Here is a 26333-nt window from a genome sequence, read left to right on the forward strand (position 1 = left end):
TCCACCAAAAAAAAAAAAAAAAAGCTTCCGCATATAAACTGCCCTGTTTGGGAAACATATAAACCTATGAATCAATGTCCTTTTTTTGTAAAATGGTCAAATACACAACTGCAATTACAATTTCTAATTTTGGAGCATTTGTTTAATATTTATTGTAATCAGAAAAATGTAGAATTTAGACAAGTTTATGTCAACTTACTGAACAAGAAATATTTACTCAAGTTTTCAATTTTATATCACAAATTGAGGCAAATTAAACTGACCAATAGCATGGGCTTGATTAGTTGATTAAATGTGAGGATTTGCAGATTTTCTTAGTCATTTATTAGAGTAAATGAAGAGTCTTTGGCTTTTAGACTGTTGATTGGACATAAGAAGCAATTTGAGGACGTCACTTTGGGCTCTGAGAAATTGAAACGAGCATTTTTCATATTTTTTGGCATTTTATAGACTTCACTGTTAAAGCCAATCACAGATTAATCCATAATAAAAATAATAATAATAAAATTCATCTTCAACTAAAATGATAATCAAATAATTGTTTTAGTAATTTATGCAGCAAAAATGCTGAACAAATTTTCAGGTACTACATCTTCAGATGTAAGGATTTACTGCTTCTCTCTTCTCTTTATAGCACGTTAGACCTGAGAAACGATGACAGGCAGATTTCACAGATCAATGATGAGTCGATTTATCCAGAAAATACTCATCAGGTTAAAATTTTGTCAAAATAATCTCTAGATGGAGTTTACAACAGACAAGTTTCAACTGTTCACTGACCATGTGCAGAATTTGCTGCATCTACTCCCCTCTAGTGGTCGCTTTTGGTGGACAGAAAAAGACACGGCTTTGTGAAACCCCCTTCATCAGACCATTAGTAAAACAGACAGGTTATGGTTTGACGTTTCATATACAAACTCTGATAAATACTGGGTATGGGGAGAACAACACGCCAGTTTTTTTTCTCTACATTCATTACACACAAGCAGTATTTTTCAATTGCCAGAGAAAAATATGGCAAATGCAAAAACATGTGTGTTTGTTTCATATTAAAGCTGTACAGAAGGTCTCGCCTCGGCCTCTTAATTTACACTGCTTCAATTAGAAATATGCTATATACCTTCATAGATGTGTGACCCTCTTAAAAACACACAGGGACTTTACGACTTAGGGAGGCAAACTATAAAAATTTTATGTTCCCTTTCACTAACACTAACATCTTTAGTGCTGCTAGCAAAAATATTTTCCAAAACATTCACATCTGGCATTTACATATTACAATGTAGAGTTTCAATCACGTTTTTTTTAGTGTTCTGAACAGAATCAGCGGGCCCACATGAACAGAGACACCATCTGTTTCCCTCAGATCACCCTTTTCTCATCTGAGTAGAAATGAGTGCCTTCTAAACCAGGATCAACATCTGTACATTGAACAGAGCCACAACATAAAATGAAGATTAATATGGTTCACCAAAGGTTGGTGAATCCGTCTGAAGCTCAAGCAGTGTTCCTGTCTTCGTCTAATAAGAAGAATAGTCAGTTTTTGGCCAGGTCAGGACCCAGAATGCACTGGTTTAGCCCATCACTCTGGGACTCTATTGCCACTCGCGACTTATTAAATCTCATAAACCACAGTTCTGCAAAAATCGTTACTGCAAAGTGTCAAAATACGCTGCTTTATCAAATGACTTGGGAGTTTCCCGGAACATAGAAGAGCAGAGCACAGAGAGAGAGAGTCTGGAGCGGAGACGGGACAGGTGACCTTCAGGCTCCGGTACCACCTCGTCTCTTCAGAAGAGGACATTCAGAGAAGCAAGAGAACAAGCAGAAAGGTGCTACTGCTGGCAGCCACACTGAGTTGTATGTATGGGTTCACTGTGGATATGATGTGGACACCTCCTGCTGTTTATTGGCTGTGTGTGTGTCTAAGATGGAAATGTACAAGAGAAGATTACTCATCTTAAATACTTTTTAGGATTAGGACCTCATCCTTTTCTTCAAATATGAATTAGTTTTGAATCATTTACAGAAATTCTAGACTGGTTCTGATCTAAAATGTCAAAACAGTTCATTTTCTAAGAGGCTCCTTTTATTTGCTTGTATTTTATGTGTGAGTAAAATGCTTCTGTACTGCTTCCACTTGTTTTGTATGCATGCTTAGATATTTTTATTTTGTCCACATTTCCAGAACCCTGTCCCTTGTATGGCTTCATGAGTCCAGTTGTGTGGGATGGATGTTTGAGGACTGTTCCTTTGAACTCCACCTGCAGAAGAGAAGAAGGAAGCACTGTTTTAGTCACGTAGAACGTAACTGATCATCCAGGCCCAGGCCTCACTCACCAAACTCATCTATCACACAGAGCTTATTGAGGTATGTAAACAAGTTTTATTGAGCTACTCTGTGGGAACTGTGGTCTTTTTTTATTTGACTTGAAGAGTGACCACGTGCCCAGTCACATCAGAAAATGCAAAACAGCACAATTTTTTTTGCAGATGTTGGTGAAAGCTTGGTGACACAGTGGCAACCTGCAGGGTTACTCACCAGAGGGGTATTCCATCAATGTGGATAAAGGAAAAGCCTGGCTTAATTTTGATAAGTCTGGCTAATTTAAATGAGAGATCCATTTCACGACTACAGCTTAAAGGAATCCCTGCTCAGTAACCATAGTAACTTGCCACTTAACTAGCGTGCTTCATGGCAGAATAACTGCCAAACTTAATTTAGCTGTGTTCAAGACAGTTCCCTCAAGTGTCTTTTTGTGCTCACATCACTTCTGTCTGTGCAGAAACACAAGTTTAGACCTTTTTTATATGACCATGCATGAATTTACATTTACTTTAGTTTCAAGGAATGTAATTAAGAAAATCATTCCTTCAAATGTTACTGTCTTCAGAGGTCTACAACAGTCTTTTAATTACAAATTTAACATTTATAGTTTATGAAAATGTGTTTTGAAGTTTTTTATTCATTCAATCATTTTGTTCAAGCTGTGAAGACCAAAAAAAACCCAAAACATTAATTAAGCTTGTATATCTTCTCTAAAATGATTTTAATGGATGGAAGTCCTGCTGAAGATAGACAAGAAAAGAAGGAATGAGAGGAGGAGGACAACATGTAGGTCGGCCTCGGGTTGGAATCGAGCTCATGATGCTGCTGAGGCAGCATGCTAACAAGCTAAGCTTTCTGAACAGTTTCAACTGTGAAGACAAAAGTTAAGCTTTCTTTATTTACTGTTTCAATTAAGAATAAAAAGAAGCTAGCTTTCTGGATAGGTTCAATTATAAAGACAATAAAGGTAAAAAAAAAAAATCTTAACAGCGTGAACAACGTCACCCTCAGGCCTTGTCCACACCTACATGGGTATTTTTTAAAGTGTAGATTTTCTGAGTCTGCATGTGGAAGGAGCAATAACAGAAATGAGCCCCCTGGATTCCTGCAGCACCACCTCCTGCATCCAGACTACATTAAAACAGCAAATACAGAGCCTGAGGTGAGAGATCTTGTCATCAACTTGTACTTACTACACAGCATGCACTGCACATGGAAGTAAAACAACCTCGAACTGAATCCACAGTGTAGTACACAGTACATGAATAGAAAGTGTACACGTTATGTGACTACAAGTTCTGTCTCATGGACATTTTTTATCAGTCATGTTTATCAGTTTGTTTTGATGCATCAAAGTTTGCTGGTATATGACAGCTGTGTTTAACCTGCTGTCTCATAAATTGGTTCTGTAATAATGTAACAGGCCTACTAGGGCTGAACGATTTTAGGAAAAGATCTAATTGCGATTTTTCTGGCAGATATTGTGATTTCAATTCAATTCACGATTTTTTCTTCAAATCAAGCTTCAGTGCAATATTCACAATGTATAGTAACATTTACAATCATTATTAATTATTCAAACTAGGTTTTTTTGAGGGCTTAAAGAAAAATAACATTAAGAGAAAAACTACTGACTATACTGAAGTCAATTCGCACACATCATCACATTAAATCCGTATAAATAAATAAATTAATAAACAAACAAACAAACACACACACACACACACACACACACACACACACACACACAGGTCTGGTCCATTCATTAAGTTCCATATGACGTTCGCTGCATTGTCGGTTGTGATGCACGTCAGAGGAGTGTAACTACAAAGCGAGATTAATGTGTTAGCGAGCTATGTTGAGTCTAAATCCAGGATTTTCAGTGTCACGAAAGTGGCTCTCTTTTAACCTGCTAGATCACCATGGTAACTTATACTAAACTCATAACCTGGTCGGCAGCAGGTTATGTTAAGAGTGTCAGATTAAATCGTCTGTAAAACGCACCGTTCTTTAACTTATAATTGTCCTAACAAGGTTGTTTATGAGCGATGTAGCTTTTAAACTGAGGGAAGACATTAAAAATGAAAAGCTGCTGAGCTGTATGTTCGTAATATCACCGAACGAATCTATATAATGTAAAAATTAAACAGCGGTACAAACTGTCTGCATCGCGCTGTCATGATGGTAACCTCCGTTTGGTGATGCAGAGTCATTTTTCCCGTTTGCTCCAGATCATATTAACACTTTAAATTGACATGGTATATAATCCACACACTAAAATAATGATGAAGCAACTACAGATACTTTGAATACTTTTTACTGTTATCTGTTTTGTCTCTGTGATTTTGCAGCTCAGATCACTGATTAGAAAATTCATCATCATTTATCACGGACAATCTTAAATCAGTTACACTCATTTTATGTTGGTTTGGTCAAAAACTTCAGTGATGTCCACGTCTCTGTCATCATAGGACAGTGTCAGACAGACTTTATCATGTTTAAATCTGCTGTATGGAGTTTTATTGTTTAATGTGCAGTTTTCATGTTAGAATAAACAGCAGCATTAAGACCACATTTAGTCCATCAGTCATTTTCTGACATCATTCTTCTTCTCCTGCTTTATTTGCAGCAACAATGTTGCCTTTTGCCGTAATGTATTTAGTATGTTTTCCACAGCTCATAATTATAACAACTTGATCATTTTGACTTAAGTAAGTGGCTCGCGATCGCTTCATTTCATGTGGAAGAAGAGTCAAATGACGCAACAAACACCCCTTTTATGTGAGCGCGCACAGAGTCTGAAGACGAAAGCCTGGATTAAGAAAGTGACTCGATAACCACCGTCGTGATACCCGTTATCTCTGATTGAGGTTTTAGGATTTGTCGATCCAGATCATACAAAGAAAGCCTGGCTGTGTTGAGCTTGCTTCGTAGTACAGCCCTCAGGAGCACTGGAAACTGCAGCTTTGGCGATCACGTGATCGCGTTGTCTGAAATCGCAATTTCGATCAGTAAACGATAAATCGTTCAGCCCTAAGGCCTACAATAGAAACAAAAGGTGATTCTGCCGAAATAAAAGAGTATGTGACTATGTGGCTATGAGCATGTGTGTTCCTATACTGTTCAGTATTTGAGTCTGTACACTGACAGAGTGGATCTTATTCAAAAAGATGATGGAAAAGAGAGGAATTCTGTAAGAAGTGTTTCAATAGAACCAGCATTATCCAGGAGGATATTGTGAACAGTAGTCATCTTTCTCTGCCTCATCATTACAGTCTGCTTCCTGTTTATACTGGCATGTGCAAGTAAGTTAATTTTCATGTGATACGTGTTTTCAGGCATGTTAATAATTTTTGAAATGGTGCCAAAACATTCACCTGGACTGAGATCGTTTTGGTTTTAAAACGCTGTTTTTAAGAGCACTCATGTATGAGTGGATTAGGCACAAGTACATTTCCCAGAGGCACTGCTGCTGAGGCTGATGTTTATTTTATGTACAAACACCAAGACAGTGTTGCAATACTGTCTCTACAAAATGGCTTACACATGACATTTTTTTTCTCGTTTGTTTCTCACTGTTAATAAAGATTGTGTGTATTGTACCTGGTATCACTGCTGATGTCCTGCTGTCTCTTCAGACGTCTCCTCCTCCATTCTCTCCTCATCCTGCTCAACGTCCTCCTCCATCCTTTCCTCCCCTCCTGCCTCCTCCCTCTCCTCCTCCTCTGACCTCCTGTCTCCCTCCCTGGCTGCTGGAGTGCAGCTCTGTCGCCCTCGTTGCCTCTGGCTGCGCCGCACCTTGCGGGTGAGGCCTTTCCTCCTCGGCCCCAGAGAGGAGGTCTGAGTTGGGGGCGTGGCCGGACTGGGGGACGGGGATACGGTGGGACATGAGGAAGAAGGGGAGGAGGGTTTGGACCTGGACAGAGGGCTCTGGGCTGGGGAGGGAGGAGCCGCTGTGGATGGTGTATGGCTGGCGGATGTAGACGTTATGGCTGCAGAGGGCTGCGTACGGGAGCCTGTGGAGGTGCAGGGGGCCTGGGAGGGGTAACTGTCCTCCAGGTCTGCATGTGGAGCATAGGTGGAGGACGCACAGACTGTGGATGAATCAGGAGCTGTAGAGCAGCCTGCTGCTTCACTGTCAGCAGGACCTCTGGGAGGAGAGTCTAAGAAAAGGTGAGAGAGAAAAAAAGACATCAGGAACAGTAATAATCACGAGAACATTTTGAAGAACCTTAATGGGAAAATAAGAATCTTGCTTCTGTGGTTCTTCCTACCAGGGCCACTGCTGGTCTGGGACTCATCGGTCATGGGTGGCTCTGCCTCCTCTTGGATTGTCGGTACTGATGCTAGTAGACCTGACACACACACATAAAACAATCTGATATAATTCTCCTAACGACTGTTGGGAGTAATGAAATGAAAGTACAGCTCGGAAAGTCTCGACATGATCATCCAGATTTGAACTAAATTGGGCTGAACAATACTGACAGTATTTTGAAAGATATGGTTAAACAAGTCAAGATTTTAGTGGGAATTTCAAATTTTGCATCACATTTTCACTGGAGAAAAAAATAGGAAACTGGTTTGACGATGTGATATTTGTTGGGGTTTGTACCAAACATCATGTTTATGTAACATTTAATTCACTAAAATACAACTTAAAGCCATTTTTATCAGTTGCTTCCCTGAGTATTGTTCACAGTGGTTAAAAAAATGTGGGCTGGGGGTTGTGAACTTTTTTTTGGACTCTGAAGGGGGGCTGCCAGGAAAAGTTTGGGAACTACTAATTTATGGACTCCACTCCACAGATGTTGGCAAATTACTTGTTTAATACCCCTAAAATATTGAAAATAAGTAAAAGCAGCAAATTTTTGAAGCAGGAAATAAATGTGGGAAGAGTTGTAAAATATGACACTTAACTGTTAAGAGTTCAATTGGTCCCCCAAAGCAAAACAGTGACTTGATTATTCTATAATTCTAAATATTTTGATTACAAGTATAACAAATAATTGTATACAAGTAATTTCTATCATTATAAATAATTCTAAATACTTAAATATTCTTTTAACTTGTGTTTCCATGCTTTAGACAAATAATTAGTGGACTGTGAAAACAAGATGTTTTTTCTTATCTTGGTAAGAGTTCTCTCGACTACCAAGAGAAAAACAAAAATAAGAAAATCACAGGTGAATCCCAGGAATCTATGAGCCTCATGCATGAATGTTTTCTTACCCTTCTCTTATATTTGGTCATAAACAAAGCAGCCCCGATATGTCCATATAAGGTCCATATAAGAGTTAAGTGCCATGTACAAACTGCAAAGCAACAAGCAGCTGACAGACTGACAGATGATGTGAAGCTCAGCAAAAAGAAACTTTTGACTGACATGGAGGAGCAGACTGGATCATCACTGGAGTGATTTCACAAAGTTTCTCTGTCGCGGAGGTGCAGCAGGTGCAGCTGGTCGGTGCATAGCAAGCAGCAGGGTTACACAGACATACAGCACGGTTCACTAATCCTGTGGGTGTTGTTTTGCATCAGTTTGATTTTGATTAGCCATAAGGGGGCGCCTTTCTATTACTCATGAAGGTAGGGATGTGCTGTGTTCTCTGTGCCCACTGACAACTCATCTCAGTATGTAGTGAACCGGTGTAGGAACAGGTGAGTTCGAGGTGTTGTTAGTTGACTTACTGAGTCCTCTGTAGTGGGAGAGTTGCTGGTAAACTTGTTTCATTCTCTCGATGTTGAGCCTGCTGCCCTCTGCGTGGTTGATCATAGGTTTGGGGTAATCCACTCCTACCACACAGTTGGCTGCCTTCTGGACTGACTCCGGAGCGTTCCACGGCTCATAGATATACCGGTTCGGGTAGTCCTTCAAGATGGGGATGTAACGCCTGCAGAAGAGTTCAAAAGGAGAGTTCTAATCAACTGGACATTAATCCTATTTACATGTATATCCAGTTTGCAGAGGTTTATGTTGGAAGATGATGTGGTATAATAGAACAGGGGTCACTACCAAAATTTTGTGGAAAAGGCACCGAGCCATAGATGTGGGCCATGACACACTTTTAGCTGACAAAATATTTAAACTTTATAAGCTATATATTTTCAACTGTATAGTCAACATATTTTTATAAAAATTGTTGGGGCAAAATACTGCAAGATATTTTTGAGTTTTGTGCCAAACTCAAACTTTCTGACTTTTAAAATAAACTCAAAAATGTTTTGCCAACATATAATCTTTAGTTGAGATGATTTACATTTCAATAATTGGTCACAGTGAGCTGTGAACCTGGTGCCTGAAAATGAAAAGGTTTTGCCTGAAAATATAAATATTTTAAAATATCATTCACTTTCATTTCAAGACTTTTACTCAATAATTTCTTAATGCAAATTTTGCAGTTTCAAAAACTCAAAGATTTAAGTTTGTCTAAAGAATGAAAGAAAATGATCTCAGTAAAAGTAAAATAGTAGTTGGTTAAACTTTTTCATTTTTACAGTGCAGACCTACAACATTGATGAATAAAAATGAAAATGGGGCTCCGGAGCTGCAAGTTGCAGACCACCGCTGTAGGAGTAGAAGTGTAAATGAAGTGTACCTGATGTAGTCTCCTGATGGGTCAGTTCTCCTTCCAAAGCCGACAGGGCAGTAGCAGTGGAAGAACTGCTGGAAGAAGGCACTACAGGACAGCCACATCCAGCTGCCAGCGTTTACACTCCAGTCTGCATCCAGCAGCAGCTCCTCAAACACCTGCAGGGACACACACACATCATGTAATGCATGATGGATACCAGCAACGGAACTTGTCCTCTACCTGTCAGACACCAGCTTTGTGTTTGAGACTACTGCAGCAAAACCTGCCGTGTCCCACCTTCATGCCGCTCTCCCAGCTGATCCACAGATCCCCTCTGGTGAGGAAACAGGCCACGGCATGTCGGGCCAGGTGGTGGATCCACCCCTCTTGTCTCAGTTGGGTCATGATGGCGTCGATCCAGGGAAAACCGGTCCGACCCTCAGCCCACTTGGCCAACGCCTCTGGGTTCTGGTCCCATGGGATCTGGAGACATAGATAGAGATAGTAAGTATATACAGTACTTTTCTTTCTCTCTACTGGAGGAGACAAATCCTTTATCTCTAATCAGTAAATATTTATTTTCAGTGGTTTTATTTCAGCTAATTCAGTGATCAGTAATTGAATCTCCTTTGTATTTTTAAAGGATTGAGAGAACAGTGTTGCTGTCCTATGGTTTGAATTGGTGTCAAAGATTGATTTTCACTTTGAGGAGTGCACATAAATTTAGGCAGTTAACAAAAATATTATATATTGTTTCATTCACTATGGATTCTTGCAGCTGCCATTTCGAGCACTAGGAGGAGCCAGAGGACCCTGAGTTTTTTCACATACGATCTGTCTCATGCTATCAGGATATGGTGACAGTTTCAGTTTCATGATAAAAACTTATTTTTATGAAAGTTACCAACTGTAGCTTTAAATCACAGAAGTCACAAAATAACACAAACAAACTAACAAATTGAGGCAATGGTAGACCTGCAACTCATTCACTGACTATTAAATTTATCTACAACTATTTTTATAGTTGATTAATCGTTTTGAGTCATTTTTAAATAAAAAATATTCAAATACTCTGTAACCCTTTCCAAAAAGGGTCCATTAACTAACCTTACTTAATGCTAGTAAGAAAGTTAAGTTTGGCATTAATTCATACATTAATTAATAGTTTATAAAGATGCTCCTAATATTAGTTACAATCATAATAATAATATGAACTAATAACAATTAATGTATGCTATTAATGCTATAAGAGGCATTATATTCTGTTATTAAAGGTTTAAATGTTAATTAGGTCTTTGGTTCCCAACCTGGGGTCCAGGTGCCCTTAGGAAGGAAAGAAATCACAGAACTTTGTCTGTTGTGAGGTTGTCAAAATTAGTCTACATACAACACTATTTAAAAAGAAACATTTCTACTTTGTAGACCGCAACTCTGTGACAATCAATCATTATTGTTCTTTTGGTGAGGATGAAGGTGTTGAAGTCGACTATGTTGGGTTGTTAAAATTAAAAATGTTAAGCTTATACTAGTAAAGAGACATTTACCAAAGGTAAAGTTTCTGAGAATGGAAACCATTTAATTGAGGTTTATTTGCGACAGTAAAGCTTTGGAATTTATCACTACTTCTTTTGTAATAAACTGACTATGGGCAAGTAAGTCATACAACTGGAGCTGCAACAATTAACTGACTGTTAAAATAATCTCCAGCTATTTAGATAATTGATTAATTGTTTTGCATCACTTGTTAAATAAAAACAATGTCCAAATTCTCTGATTTCAGTTTCTTCAATGTGATTATTTTCTGGTTTCTTTCCTCCTCTCTGACAGTAAACTGAATATCTTTGAGCTGTGGACAAAACAAGACAAATGAGGACGTCATCTTGGGTTTTAGGAAACACTGATCAACATTTTTCAGCATTTTCTTACATTTTATGGACCAAATTACGAAGGCCTACATACAACCACAATTCAAATAATCCAAACTATCCCTTTAAATGCGAATGTCTTGGTAAGAACTGAGTGGTGCAAAGACAAACCTGGACACAGATGGGGTTTCCCTCCATGCGGTCAAAGTTTGGGTTGCTGGTGGCAGCTGTGTAGAAGAACTCCCTCCATAACAACTGACCGAACAGGGACAGAGGAGGACTGCAGCGCTTACGGAGCTGAGGGAGAGAAGACAATATCAAAAAGTTGTGATTCCAAATTTGATGGTCAAAGAGAACAGCTGGAACTGTCAGAGAACAGAGCAGACAGGCTCCAGTGTCGATACCTTCATGTATAGTTCTCTGAGGTTGTAGTATAAAACCCGACAGGACAGACAGCCAAAGCGCAGGTAGGGGCTGAGGCCAGTAGGGCTGGCGTACAGAGAGCACGTGTTGACCCGAGGGTGCTCAAGGTTGGCCACCCATACCTACACAGACACACATAGAGAGAGCGTCAAAGTGATCATCTGAGATACTACTGTGTAAAAAATAAATAAATAAATAAAAACGCTCAATGGTGATTAAAACAAATCAGAGTAGAACTGGTTTACCTTTTTGTCCAGATGTTTATTGAGTCTGTCCAAAGCCTCGGACTCTCCTCCTCGCCAAATAGCTGGAGGTAAACCCTCTGTCCTGAAACCTGGACACAAATTCACGAGGAGACAAGGTCAGAATCAGGAATACTTTATTGATCCCCAGAGAGAAAACACGTTACAGATACTCCCATTCAAGGACAGAAAATTATATTGCATAGAGCAATTAAAAGAAAATATTTTTTAAAAAGGTGTGTAAAAATAGGTACAATCTACTACCAAACGCCTTTCAACGATAGCTAAATCTTTTAATAACTTCACAAACTAGTCTAGAAGGCACACATTGATTTTGAACTCAATTTGACTAATTCTGTAGGAGTTTGTTAAAATACCACACGTGGAAAATCAAGATGGCCGGCTTCCTGTTAGGTTTAAGCTATGGCTCCAAGAGACTTTGTTGTTCGTCTGGCCATGATAAATGTGCCTACCAATTTTCGGGCATGTGGGTGAAACAAGCCACTAATGATGCTTTTTGGGGATGTGGCCAAACCGTTTTGCCACGCCCATCACTGAAAACTATACTGCATGTAAATTTTTATCACAGTTGAATTTTGTGTTTCATGTGCTACTGAACATGTTTAGCCCCTCAAAAATGCAACTGAAGATGGCAAAGAAAAAGAAGAAAAAAATATCCAAGCAAATACAATAGGGTCCCTTGCATCATTCTGTCTCAGGCCGTGTTGTAGTGCTCATCTGCATTATGAGTAATGCAATAAAAACAATCACGTGTACCTAGTTCTTCCAGTGAAGGTATACTGTAGAGCTGGTCGTGGTTGTCAGCTATTTTAGTGCAACATTTGTCCATCTGCTGCTGACTGATGGGAGGCAGAGGTCTCCTGGGCAACTCCAGTCTACTCACAATGGTCTGGAAACGCTTAAAGGTCAGAGGAGGGCTGTTGTTGTTCATCTCTATTATCCTGTGAGCACAACACAGAAAAAACAAGATGTAAAAGTAGAATTTATGTAACAGGTTTTGTCAACCAATGTTCTGTTGAAATATACACGCACAAAGAATGTTTACAACTTAATCATGAGGTAAAAGTTGAACTAAACCTTTAAAATAGTGGCTGTGGTGCAAATTCAATTAATGCCGTTTAATTAATGTGACTGATTATAAGTAGCTTTAAGTAAAATTGCACCTTGAATCCACTTTGTGCAGCAGTCAATCTTAAAATTAAAAATGGAGCTCAGTCCCAGATCAGATGTCTCTTAAAGGGCCTTGAATGTCATCTTCTGCATTTATATTGTTTAATGTAGTGTATTGTTTGTTTCCTGTCTTAACTTTTGGGACTGTAATGTCATGTTGGATGTATGTATTCTGTTTTTCGTCCTAATGTTTTTTGTTTATGATGTTGCAATTAGAGCTACTGTGACACAAGACACATTTCAGACTTGTTCTGACAATAAAAAGTATTAATCAATCAGAACTATGCCTTTAAAAGGCAAGTGCTCTTCTACTAAAATCATTACTGTATAATCTAACTAATGACAAAAAAAAACATCTGAGAAGGTGACAGGAAATTGTTTTCACCAAAAGTCATCACTGAACTTTACTTTGAATAATGAGCAGACTAACCCTCTTTTATATATTTTAACCCTAATTGTTCCCTTTCAGCTTGTTTGACCAGTGCAGCTGACAGAACAGCTCTGTATTTATAGTTTCTATCTTATACAACTTGTCTGTATCAGTGAGGCCACTCTGCTGGATTTACAGCAGGGATAGCTTCCTATTGGTCGATTCACTGTGACCGCTATGAATGAGCACAGTAAGCTGAGCACATGTCCACAACTACCAATATAAACCCTGGTGAGCTAAGCTCCCCACCTCATCCACTCATACAGTATTCTCACACAGGCTGTAATATTCAGATTCATTATGTAATACTGTGTCCGTCTCAACACTCTCTGTGTAGAAGGAAAGACATGGTGAGGCTTGTACAAGGGGGAAAGTCCTCTGGCACTCCCTCAGCTCTTACTCATTCTGTCACCTGGTCCCAGCACATGGACAGGGGTGTGACCTGCAGTAACATGAGGTGGTCACTGGGGGGCTCTGCTGCATAGGGATGCTGAAACAGGGGATTCTGATTGGTCAGATGTTGTTCAGCTTCTTCTTGCACTATTGTGGACTGACTTGTTCTCAGTCTACACTGAGTATTTGAATTTTACAGCTGTTCAACGCATTGCCCCATCCTCTTCCTCATCAACTGGCTGTTATAGGAGCGGACAGCTGATGATGGGAAGGTTTACTGCATGAGTGAGTGCAACTGAAATAAATGAGATCTGTAGCACCTCATTAAAACCCATCAGTAACCAATCAGAGAACATTTCTCCTGCCTCTGTGTCTTCCCAACAGTTTTCTGCTTGCCAAACAAAAAAAGCAGCAAAATCCCATACTTTCATGGTAAATAGATGGTGATTACCAAGTAATATTTGAAATTTCTTAGAAATTACCCCCAAAGTTCATGGTTAATTATGTGATAATTACCAAGTACCATTTAATGAAGTTGGTGGTAATTACAATGCTACATATTTGAGATTCTTCTGAATTTACCTGCAAATTACTCCCAGATATCATGGTTAAGTATGTGATAATTTGCAAGGGTACTTGTAGTAGTAGTACTTGTGTTTAGTTTCAAAGAAAATAAACATGTGAAATTATTATTACCATCTAATTGCATGAGAACGGCACTTATCACATAACTAACCATGAAATCTGGGGGTAATTTGTGGGTAAATTCAGAGAAATTTCAAATATGTAGCTTTGACTTTACCACTAACAACAAACAAATGGCACTTGCTAATAACGGTGTACAATTTGGTAAAAATAAATCATATTACGATACGGTGAGTGAGAATGAGCAGTTTTCCATGACAATTTTCCTGTTCACTGAAATAAAAAAAAAACTATTAACATCATAATAATGTAACATTCATTGGGGTCTGTACCAAACAAATGTTTTCTTTCATCTGGAGAACAAGATTTTTAGGCCAGGTCATCTCTGTAGCACTACAGCACCTCATTGTAACATTTTTCCTGTTTTACAAAATTGCGATTTGGTTCTGGTTCTGTGATTTGGATATTGCACTTGACCACATTGCAATTAATTGGGCAGCCCTAATTGCTAATCACCGTATACTTACCTGTAAAATTTGGAGGTAATTCCAAAGAAAATTCAAATATATTACTTGGTAATTACCATCTATTTACCATGAAATTATGGGATGTGGAAGTCAAATGAATTTATCTTTTTTAAATTCTTTATTTATCTAATATTTATATTTTCCATTTATTTCTCTCATCACATTGATTTATTTTGTTTTCCTCCTATTTTTTTTAAAGTAAGTTAAAAAGGAAAACATAGCTCCATATAAATGCTAGTTCTCAATCTTAAAGGCCTAATGCCACTGGTTTTGTATTTTTTAGCATACTAGCCCAGATCACACATGTCAGTTTCTAACATTTGTGAATTAAGCCGTTACAGATTTCACGTGTAGACCTAAAATAAGCTTATCAGATAGAACTTTATTAAACCCGAAGAAAATTCTTGTGCTAGATTGCTCCAAAATTACAGTAACAATAACCATGGAGCATCAAATAGGTGACACATAAATATAAAATATAAAGTGTATAAGACGTAAATGCAAACAACAAACAGTGCCTAACAGAATGACAATAGAAGTAGAGAATTTAAGTACAAAAGTATGCTAAATAAAAAAAAAAAGTAGTGATGTAGATATAATCTCAGCGGTTCACTCCATCATTGTCAGGATTGTTTGGAATTTTCAGTCTTTATGAGACTTATGTGAGACATTCAGCCCTCTGGAACCGCTCAACACAGCAGCATTTAGAAAACATGTACATTAATCATCTTTACCACACAAGCATAACCACCACAGTGGGAGGTCTTGAGCGTGCAGACTGTGCGGGTGCCCCCAAGTGCACCTGCTATTTTGGTTCATGTACGTGCAGCAGCACAATGTACAGAAGGGTTGGATGCAGTGGAATAAACATCGGAGGGTGTGGTGATTAATAAATACACCCTCAGTTGGTAACATCACTTGTCTCAATCACTCTGAGACAGCTAAGCCAATCACAGCGAAGCATAGCAACAAGAGCTGGTGCAGAGCAGAATAATGTGAACACACAGCACCATGTTGGTTATTAGTACAATGATGACAGGACAGATCAAACTGGTGAAGCCGTTTGTATGATAGCATCAATCCAAAGCTTTTTCATTTTAATTCTGCTTCATCTCATATTGTAAAGTGTCACCTCAGATCACAACATGTGACACAACAGCATACTGCATTTCTACCTAAAACATGAAGCACTGAGTAACTGCAAGAGACAATAAAGTTGGAAAGGAGGCTGTGACACACAGGACTAATGAGCTGCGGTAATCCAGTGTCTGCAGTCTAGACAGCAGAGTGATGACTTATGACGGACCCATCGGATGTCTGCAGTTACCACAACAGTCTATTTTCTCAGTGTAATGTCTAAGGCCGACCTTCTGTGCCTTGTTGAATGAATCGTGTCTTTACCACCGTGTGCTCTGTGCTGGCCACAAAAACATCACACAGAAGAGAAAAGCAAATTCTGAGATATGGAAAATACCAGACACTCAGAGTGCTGCTTGCACTGGTTGTTATGCCATCACAACACCATGTAATCAGTGACGGTGATAGGAATGTGTCCCGCTTCTCTGACGTGTTAAAATCTGAAAAAACGCAGTAAAACCACCATTGATGTGTCCAAGAGACACACTCTATTCCTTCCCTGATTATGCTACATTATGAAAAGAAATCCCCTTTAGAAATTTTAGAAATAAATACTTGAACATCAATTAATAGGTGATATATCACTTGGGCTTGGCCAATATCTATTTTTGCCTGAGATTTCACCAGGGTATACAGCATGTCATAGAATCTGTGTGAAAAAACTAATTACTAAATGCTGGTGAGAGAGGTCATTGTAGCATATGTGACACTGTCTAGCTTACAATAGTTTGTGTCTAATATGCAATTAGCTTTCTTAGACAACTCTTACTGGATTCTCTTACTGGACTCATTTGACTGAACAGAGGTGATTTATAGATATAATGAAGTTATATGTGGCAATATTTTCATGATTCCATATCTATTTATATTTAAATAATTAGCAAGAAAGCTATAGCAGAAGTGACAAGCCAATTATTTCATTCCTATCTCAAAATAATTCCCTAAAAATAGTTCCCTATTGTAATAAATTCATTTCATTTGATATTTTTATTTGCTATCAATAAAAAAAATAGAAGTTGGACCTATCCAGGTTGTAGAGGGTGTGTGAGTTTCTGACGATGGTCTCCACTCCAAACTCCTGGGCCATCTTGATGATGGCTCCATCCCTCTCCTTCCCGTAAGGCTCTGGGTCATACTCAAATGTCAGCCTGGTCACTTTCCACTCCTGCATCAGACAGAGAGAATGAGGGACACACAGAAAGAAACTGTCAGCGAGGCATCGAGGTGAGGGCAGGCTGTGCTGCAGAGTGGTACAACCATTCAAACCAGACAAACATCAGAGATCACGGTAACATTCAAGTGTTTGGATTCTACTTGGTTCTCAGTAATCCAGCTCATCAAGGTGCTCATTTGTAAAATACAACCAAGGCATGCCATGATATGTACAATACATTCACTCAAGCTGCAGTTTTGAATACACACAGGCACAGTTTGGACAAAGCTGGACTGCTTTTATTGATGTGCAGAGTTAGTCAAATATATGATTAAATGTCACCACCCTCACTACTCAGCACCAAATTTACTAGTCAGTTAAACTACTTATCAATATATTATGCATGTACAATGCCTATTTATAATCTATTTATCAGTAAAATAATATAAACTGGATACAAAAATGGAAACTATACATGATTACTATGATTTATGTCATTGCATTGGCTTCCAATAAAAGTGTTTATTACTTAAAAAGCTTAATTTTTAAGAAACATCACACAGCAAAAAATGCAAATGTAGTCTTTTTAAATTTGACTCAGAAGCTGCAAGTGGGCTTTATAGGGATATTTACCCTAATTTTTTGAAATATTTCTGCACAGCTGAGGGAGAGAAAGGTTGGGATGTAGTGAGCAAAGACAGATGATTTAATATTCCACAGGTCTGGCTGAAGCAACTCTGACATCACTGTTTTCACTTTTCAAATGTTCATTTACTTTTTTTTTTATGCTGAAATAAGAACCGACCGCGATTAAACGATTATGAAAATATTTGGCGATTAATCTAATACAAGATTAATGATTGATTATTCAATTAATCCCTGCAGCTCTAGAAGAGTGTACCATGTTTGAGCCTGAAAAATGATTGAAATTTATTACTGCCTTTTTTTCTTTTTTTTTAAAGGTGCTATCAAACTGATGGAAGAAGAAAAAGAAGAATTGTGGAAATGCACATTCCACGCATTTGGGTTTTGGTACCATGACATCCCGACCTGTATCAAGCGCTGAACCTTAACCCTCCATCGATGATGAGACTTTAAAGTCTGATTTGTTTGCCACAAAAACATGTTATTAACCATCCAGCCAAATTTGAACAATTAAAAGAAAGAAAAATGCAAAGTGTGTCATCTCCCAATCCCTTTTAAGCCAGCACCTGTTTGTGGTGCATTACTGTGTAAATGATGGATTTGGCAGGTTGAAGAAGCCGGCCGGGTAACAAAATTACATATCAAAACAATGCATATAAAATTAACATTACGATTAACAGCTGACAGGCCACAGGTGGGTGAAATATGACATATATATCTTCCCCTTTCCCAACTGTGTGTGTGTGTGTGTGTGTGTGTGTGTGTGTGTGTGTGTGTGTGTGTGTGTGTGTGTGTGTGTGTGTGTACGTGCTTTATGCACGATCCAAGTCACAGAAAGATGACTGCTGGGACATCTCAGTGTACATGGAAACATTACTACAGCAGGTTAATTATTGAAAGCAGCCTCTCTGAGCAGCAAAGTAAACTGACAATAGAAATCACCTCGCCATCATTTAAGCGATGGTTTAATGCAGTCATTCCCAGAGACTGGGTCATGACCCACAGATGGGTCACAAGAGATGTCATTTGAGTCCCCAAATACATAAAAGACAATGGAATTCAGATAATGTAGGAATTATATCTGCGGTACACTTTTTATGAAGCATTTTAAGTGTACATATACCTGTTTAAATAAAAACAATGAGATGCCTAAATACATTTAATAATAATTTCTAAACCATTTAACATGTGTCTGTTTTCATTTAAAAAGAAAATGGCCAGGAACGTTCATAGGTGCCCAATTTAACTCTTCCTGAGATTTATTTATATGGCCTATTTTGAATTGGGATGCAATGGTTCGTTTTAAAAAGTAGGTCACCAGGAAAAAAGTTTGGGAAACACTGGTTTAATGATCAGAGGCTTCAGTTCCGTTTGCATGTGTATGTAATACCAATGAGGCAAACATTGTTAAAAACTAGCAGAAAAAACTAAAAACTGTAGTTACAAGCAGACTGAACAGGGGAAACACCCCAGAGGAAATATTTTTCAGACAATTCTGATGGAAGTGGGGATTTATAAGCTGCTTTATTCAGTACAATCTCACTGTATGAATTGTGACAATGCGTGAGACCTTTCGGATGTGCAGAACACAGGACATTAATATCAGATCCTGTCGGATTTAAACAATCAACAAAGTCACAGATCCAAGCATAAATTGGCACAGCTTCTCTTTCTCATAGGCAAACAGCTTTATCCTATTTCACCCACTTGAAACAAGCCGCTATTAATCAGAATGTTAACTTTTATGATCCGTACATTAACTGCAGTGCCTTACAAGTAGAGTGTACGAGTGTTGTGAACTTGTCTGTGCCGTCTCATCTTGCTGTCTGAATGATGCATCCTTTAAATAGCAAGAAAATACTGCACCATGGACTTTGGAACAGGTTTTTGTCGGTCGATGCCCTCTGATGGGGATGCAGTTACGACTGGCGGTGGGTGGCTGCCTAACACCTTAGGGGCAACAGTTAACTGGCACTGTGCATGAATAAAATATTGCTTAACAGTTAAACCAACTACTATTTTTGGTGCTGACTAGTGAAGGTAGTGATGTGTAATTGTGTAGTTGACTAATCATGCACATCCCTATTACAAGTCAACTGTGATCAGTATCCAACCAGAAACAAAAGCAGGGTAATGTTCAAACAGTGGATGCTAGCACCAAGGAAGAGTCTATTTCACACAGAGCTCTGTTTCAAAAAGTTCTCGCTGTTGCAGTTGCAGTTCTTTTGGTCAGGAACCTTTGGTGTTTGCATGGTGACAGACACAGAGAGGACATGTGGTGTGCAGGAGTACAGACCTTTAAAAGCCTTGGAAAAACATCAGTAGGCTGCCCTCTGACTACAAACAATCTGGAGTTGAGCTTCCTCAGACTGCTGTCCAGGTCCTCCAGAGCCTCCAGCAGAAACCTGCACACACACAGAAACACACACAGGAATGTAATTAGTAAGAAATATTGCCCAGCTCCGAGGCAGCAGGGCGTACAGCTGTGATGGTATTAATTGTTTCTCAACCCAGTCATAGGATAGCACATGAATTCAGTCCTGTCAGTTTTCTTTCAAACACCACCATACACACTGGGGATCCAATGTGAAACCAGTCCCGTTCCAGTTTGGGGACCTGAACTTGAGCCATTCTGAACATTTCCACAAAAAAGAAACTGGTTTGGAAGTTTGCTCCAAATTGCAACCAAAAAAAAAAGCAGGTTTTCCTTGGAAACCAAAGTGTGCAAGTCACATGCTCCTGGTGATTACAATGAAATGGTTCACTAAACAGCACAAAGGTTTTAAGGATCTTGAACAGGACCAGTTCGAGAACCAGAGATTATCTGCTGGAAAAAGGCCCCTGTGATTATTTACTGAAACTCAGCAACAGTCAGGAATCTGACTGCTATGACTATTAGTGTCTATGATAAGACGCCATGATGTAGTCACTGTGAATGCTTTCCAGGCGGCAATAACAGCACAGTAAAAGTTTTGAATCATTGTGGTGAGGTGTGGGAGGTTTGATGCTTCACCTGGACCTGTTCAGCTCCTAGCATCTGTTTGGTTCTTGTTTATTCCTCCTCACAGAAAGACCCTGAATGTCTGCATCTTCACGTAGCTCTTTTTTTTTCATGCATCAGTGGTTTAGCAGTTCAAACATCTGTGACTAACATCTTATCTGAAGCTTTTGGATGATTGATTGTTAAATCCATTTTTCAAAACCAAAATGGCAAACATTTTCTAATTCTAGCTTCTCCAATCTGAGGATCTGATGTTTTTTCTGGTTTATATGATTAGAAAAAGTGTTTTTGAGTTTTCACTTGGAGGTAGGTGTGCAACGGATCGTGCTGTTACTTTTATATAAGTGATAATACCCAAAATCTCAATGCAGAGTTGCAGTGAAAAGTCAGCGCATTTCTGCGAGGAGCGACTGATTTAAAAGCCGTCACATTCCCTCGAGTGAAATCCCGACCACGAATTTGGGCATTTTCAGTGGTGTAACTGTGCCGTTGTCATAGAAACAGATAATAAGATTGTGGTATTTATTGAAACTTTGGTGATATCTGCTGTCATAACATCTACACAGCTCCTCTCTGCTCACCGGTGCAGCGCTTTACATGTCTGTCTGTGATGCAGTGTGTCTGTGTTGATCTTGACTTACTTGTGACTTCAAACCAATCAGATAGTACTGTGGGCGGGCCATTGAGCCACACTACAGAGTGTAGTCATGTATTTTATTGCAGAGTGTATAATTATCTATTTTCTGAACTACAGTAATTACAGTCCAGTACTGTATAATACAGTTGAATAAAGTATTCAAAAAAATATAATTATATTATTATTATTACATTACTATAGTGATAACTACAGATCAAAGTTAACCCTAATCCCGCCTCTTCTTACTTTTTTTGCTGATCCGAAAAACCATCTGATCCACAACTCAAAACCATGCTATGATCCAAACCATGAATTATGTGATCCGAAGCACCGCTAGAGGCAAAAAACTGAACACCTCGACTTGGCCTCTACAGAAACTGTGGTGGTCAATTTGAACCATTTTCTAAAATGCCATTTAAGTTGATCATGCAAAAAAATAGATGACAGCTGAATCAATTATGAAACTGATTGAAAAGCTGTATGGTGAAGCAGCAGGAAGAAGTGTCACATTTGGATTAACAAAGAACTGCAGCTTCAAGCTGAACAAATGAGGAACTGGAGATGATAAGTGTCAAACACGCATGCTAGGGATGCACAATATGGGTCTCATGACCAGCCCGAACCAGCTTTTCGGGTTCTGAATCAGTTTACTTTTGGTGAAAGCGTTCTAAATGGTTCAAAATTATGTGACTAAACGGGACCAGTTCTAAAAGGTCTAATTCTTCAAATGTTGGTTGACTTTTCAGGGACATTCATTCATTCATTGACATAAAAAAAAAATTAAATAAAAAATAAATAAATAAAATATAAGAATTCAAATTAAATGCTTTGACATAATCTGTCAAATCAGATCTTATGGTAGCTGATTTGTATCAGCTACAATTTCTTTAAAGAAATAGTAAATAATAGGACTTTATAAATAATCAAAATAATATCAAAATCACAATGTGGGCAAGTACAATATATCCAAACTGCAGGAGCAATTTTTTAATAAAGGGAAAAAATGTGACAAAACAGCATGATAATGAAGCACTGTAGTGCTGCTGGGAGGCCCTAGCCTACAAATCTTATTCTCTAGATGTAGAAAACAATGTTTGTTTGGTCCAGACCCCCCAAAATGTCACATCATCAAGATTTTAACAGGGTTTTTTGTTTTTGTTTTTTTTTGTTGTTGTTGTTTTTGAGGAAAAATGAAGATTGTGATGCAAAAATAATCATTCCTGCTAACCATGAATCATTAAACAATTAGGGTTGGGTGATGTCTATCTAATTGGTTTATGACAATGTCCTCAGTGAAACATGGCGATGGACGATCATATTGTTGCTGGGTTTAAAAGGATCTTCATCACTGCGCCACAAGTAACAACTCTTTTTATGTTTTCTGTCTCACATGACAGATTTTGAGCTTATACAACAACTCTATGGCAACTCTGAGGGGACACACTACCTCAAATACAGAAGGCTTTTAAATCACAATGTTGCAATTTTAGACGGCTCAGTGGTTGATGACTGTCAGCCCAATGCTGACACAGTATCTGTCAAAATAATTGCAATATGATTTTTTGACCATATTGTGCACTATAATTTAAGTTCTTATCATTTGCACGGTGATGAGAAGGGAGACCCTCTCAGAGGATCAGACTAGCACTGTGGGATAACACTGATGATGAGGACTCTGGAAGTCGCTGCTTCAAACATGCCAACTCATTCTTGATGGTATCACACAAGTGCATCTATCCTACTTGCTGTGGATGTGTGACCATGAGCAGTCCACACACAACATGCAAGATTTGATTATGCGGTTGATTCCTATGCCCCCCCCCCCCCCCCCAGGGAAAATGGATCCAACACAGGATGTTTATCTGAATAAATACTTCAAGGTTAATTACAATAGTGACATCAACTGTCGGTATAGTCTTGAATTAATGCAAAACTTAGAGAAAAACACAGTAGATTACAATGATTTAGCTTTATGGGTTCTGTTAAACGGTCAGTTCAACCAAAACACACAAATCATTTCCTGGAGGAGGTTTTACAACTACAGCATGTTTACATGCCACACTGTCACTAGAATGAGCCTCTCATCCATCAGTACATGGACGCTTCCTTCTGCACCATGATGGTGGGTCTAGTTTGGTGGAAGGAAAGACTCTAAGTTTTTTATATATATATGTACTTGCACTTTGGGCATGCCAAGTGCCATCTAGATTCATTATTATTGTTATTATATATTATTATTATTTGAGAGAAAGGAGACATCTCTACAGCTGATATCTCCAAAACTCTGAATCTCACACCAAAACTATACAGATGGATAAACAGCGCTACAGGTAAGAGTAAAAAAGGGATATATTAGAAATGGTGGAAAATGTCAAACAGTGTTTCCCAAATCCGAAGATGACATCCTACAATGTCTTGTTTTGCTCACAACCCAAAGATATTTTGTTGACTGTCACAGAGGAGTAAAGGAACCTGAAAATATTAACATTTTAAGATGAAATAACTTTTTTAAGTTATTCAAAAGCAAATAGATAAATAGTTGGTGACTAATTTTAAAATCGATTAATTGCTACAGCTCTGATATATTGTATTTACAGCCCATGTTCCCATTTTTATCATATTTTGCCGATTAATCCGTCTTAATCTGACACACTGGGCTTTTAAGGGTGACTAAAATGCAATGTATAGTAAAGCCATGTACTGTCACCTATGTCCATTAGAGAACTTCAACTTTATCTTATACACTAGCTTACACCGTAACATGCAACTCATGTTCACAGAAATATGCACAAAGTTGACGAAATAAGCAATTGCTCTAAGTAAAATATAGTTGCAAGCAGTGATTTGCGTGTTGTTATCATGACCCTCTTTTCGTTCTGTCCACCAAACTTCAGGGAGATAAGTTGGGCGACAGTCAACACAGTGAATCTGTTTAACTTAGCACTATATGTAGCTTAGCTGGAAATTTATTTTACAAAATGTAACAGCTGCTTTATAGTTCACGTGTAAAAGTTATGCCGATCATACCAATGGACAGTAAATATTAAGATAAAGAGTTGGTGTTTCTCTAGGTCAAGATACCTTGCCGACATAAAATTATATTGTTAAATTTGTCGTTTCTTCTATGGTGTTTGCCACGGCGGTCTGTTCATCTTAAGCTAGCGTTAGCTCACTGACGTGGAGAGGAGGCCCAGGCCTCAACTCCCAGCGCAGCACATTAATAAGGCAATGAATCACACCAATGGCGTCCCAGTCATGTACTACATTATGTTTAAGCAATGTTTAATTACAGTTAAACGTGTCAGATATGAAGTTGAGTGACATACCTCCATCGGTTGATTCCCACATTAGCGGCCCCAGCAAACCACGGGTCCAGGATATAAACACAGCGAACTGTGTCTGCTCCGTTCAGGGCCTCCTGCAGCGCCGGATTATCGTGAAGCCGCAGACCTTTGCGGAACCAATGCACTGAATTCACCACCATGATCACGTCTTATTCCATCATTAGAGAAGAATCCAGAACGGTGAGTCGCAAAGAAGCCAGAAATGCACTGATTGCAAGGCTAAAACAGCCGCAGCTCAGCTGGAGACTCCCAAGAAACTTCACTGCTGTCAAAATGAAGCCAACACTGAGGGGGCGTGGTCTGGACACGGATAGATGTTATTATCCCTCCGTCTGTTCGCTGATTGGCCAGACGGTGTAACGTCAACATGAATTACAAAACTGAAGAGCTTCCATTGGTTGATTGGCGAAAGGCTGAGAGCTGTGGTAAGGAGCGCCGACACGGGAGCAGTGTCATGCTCCTCTGATATAAGAGTGGAGCTAGAATGCGATCATGACACTTTTCACATGGTGCAGGTTATACAGAGCAGCCAGCAGAGTTTACATCCACACTGAAGCTGCTCTGACAGCTTCTGGATGATGAACTATCATGCAAGCTCAATTCTTGCACCACTATGAGTGAAATATCTGCAGTGTAAAAAGTTATATAATTCATAGGTGGAAAAAAGTGCACTACTGGTCTTGCATAAGTCACTTGGCAAATTATATTTCTTAAGGCAGAAACTTTAAAGGTCCAGTGTGTAAAATTTAGGGGGATTTATTGTCAGAATATGGCAAAAAATGGAATATAATAAGTATGTTTTCATTAGTGTAGAATCACCTGAAAATAAGAATTATGGTGTTTTTGTCACCTTACAATGAACCCTTTATATATACAGAGGGAGTGGCCTCCATGTACATATACAGTATATACAGGATAGTGGACATGGCATTGACTACTGCAGCCTGTTGCTGCGATATGTCACAGTTGCTGCCATATGGGACTGGGGAGGCCTTTGAACAAATACACGTAACTAGGGAAGCTAACGTTCTCAACCAATTTCAATGATTATGCTTGGAAAATATGTTGGAAAATATATTTTAAAAGTTCACACTCTTTCATTTGATGTCTAACAGAGTCAGTAACATTTCTTCATTTCACAATATTGTCATAGTGAGCAGTCATTTTATTTTTTAAAGTTGCTGAGAGTTCTCTTAATGCTAATCAAAATTACACATTTTAAATTAAAGTGTAATTCTTATTAATATATATATATATATATATATATATATATATATATATATATATATATATATAGAGAGAGAGAGAGAGAGAGATAGATAGATAGATAGATAGATAGATAGATAGATAGATAGATAGATATAAAGTCTCCCAGTGTATGAGCAGTATTTCTGCCTTCTTTAAACCAAGAAGTGAGACAGGAGTCCTAACGGTATAACTAACCCTATTTTTTATTCAATCATATTTTGTAAAAATCTGACTGAGTTGATGGAAATCCCAGTCACAGCTTTAAAGGGCCAACATTTTCTTAAAAATGCATTTTAAAACAAAGACTATTCTAATTATAATTATTAGATTCAAAAGGCTTTTAACATATTTTTAATTGTCTGAAGTTGTGAGTTCTTGTCTGGGACAAAGGTATTTTCTGACACAGTGGAAGTTTAGAAATGTATTTTTGCAATTTTTTTTTTTTTTTTTTTTTTTTTTTTTTTTTTTTTTGCAGGACATGATTTGTCCCTATTCTCACTGATTGATGAACAAACTGCACCATCTGCTGCATCTTTCAATTCTTCTGA

The 26333-nt window shown here is 38.4% G+C and overlaps 1 protein-coding gene across 1 annotated transcript; it reads right to left on the minus strand.

Moving 5' to 3' along the window:
* Positions 1–562: 562 nt before the first annotated feature.
* On the minus strand, positions 563–24846 carry cry2 (cryptochrome circadian regulator 2). Its single transcript, XM_084734457.1, has 13 exons — positions 24520–24846; positions 19852–19960; positions 16780–16922; positions 12212–12396; positions 11438–11526; positions 11174–11314; positions 10941–11066; positions 9202–9387; positions 8929–9080; positions 8021–8223; positions 6604–6684; positions 5933–6492; positions 563–2264 (listed from the first exon to the last, which is right to left on the minus strand). Exons 1-12 carry the CDS (start codon positions 24675–24677, stop codon positions 5939–5941), a joined length of 2127 nt encoding a protein of 708 aa, XP_084590583.1. The 5' UTR covers positions 24678–24846; the 3' UTR covers positions 563–2264; positions 5933–5938.
* Positions 24847–26333: the final 1487 nt, after the last annotated feature.

This window comes from Lutjanus erythropterus, chromosome 13 (assembly GCF_056507025.1).
Source record: "Lutjanus erythropterus isolate fLutEry1 chromosome 13, fLutEry1.hap2, whole genome shotgun sequence".
Taxonomy (NCBI): domain Eukaryota; kingdom Metazoa; phylum Chordata; class Actinopteri; order Lutjaniformes; family Lutjanidae; genus Lutjanus; species Lutjanus erythropterus.

Excerpts from the sequence above, each read along its gene's own strand:
- cry2 (XM_084734457.1), bottom strand. The coding sequence starts at position 24,677 with ATGGTGGTGAATTCAGTGCATTGGTTCCGCAAAGGTCTGCGGCTTCAC. Across the intron at positions 16,923-19,851 it reads TTTTTCCAAGGCTTTTAAAG|GAGTGGAAAGTGACCAGGCT; the intron begins GTCTGTACTCCT and ends TGTCTGATGCAG. Across the intron at positions 6,685-8,020 it reads CTCCCACTACAGAGGACTCA|GTCTACTAGCATCAGTACCG; the intron begins GTAAGTCAACTA and ends TGTGTGTGTCAG.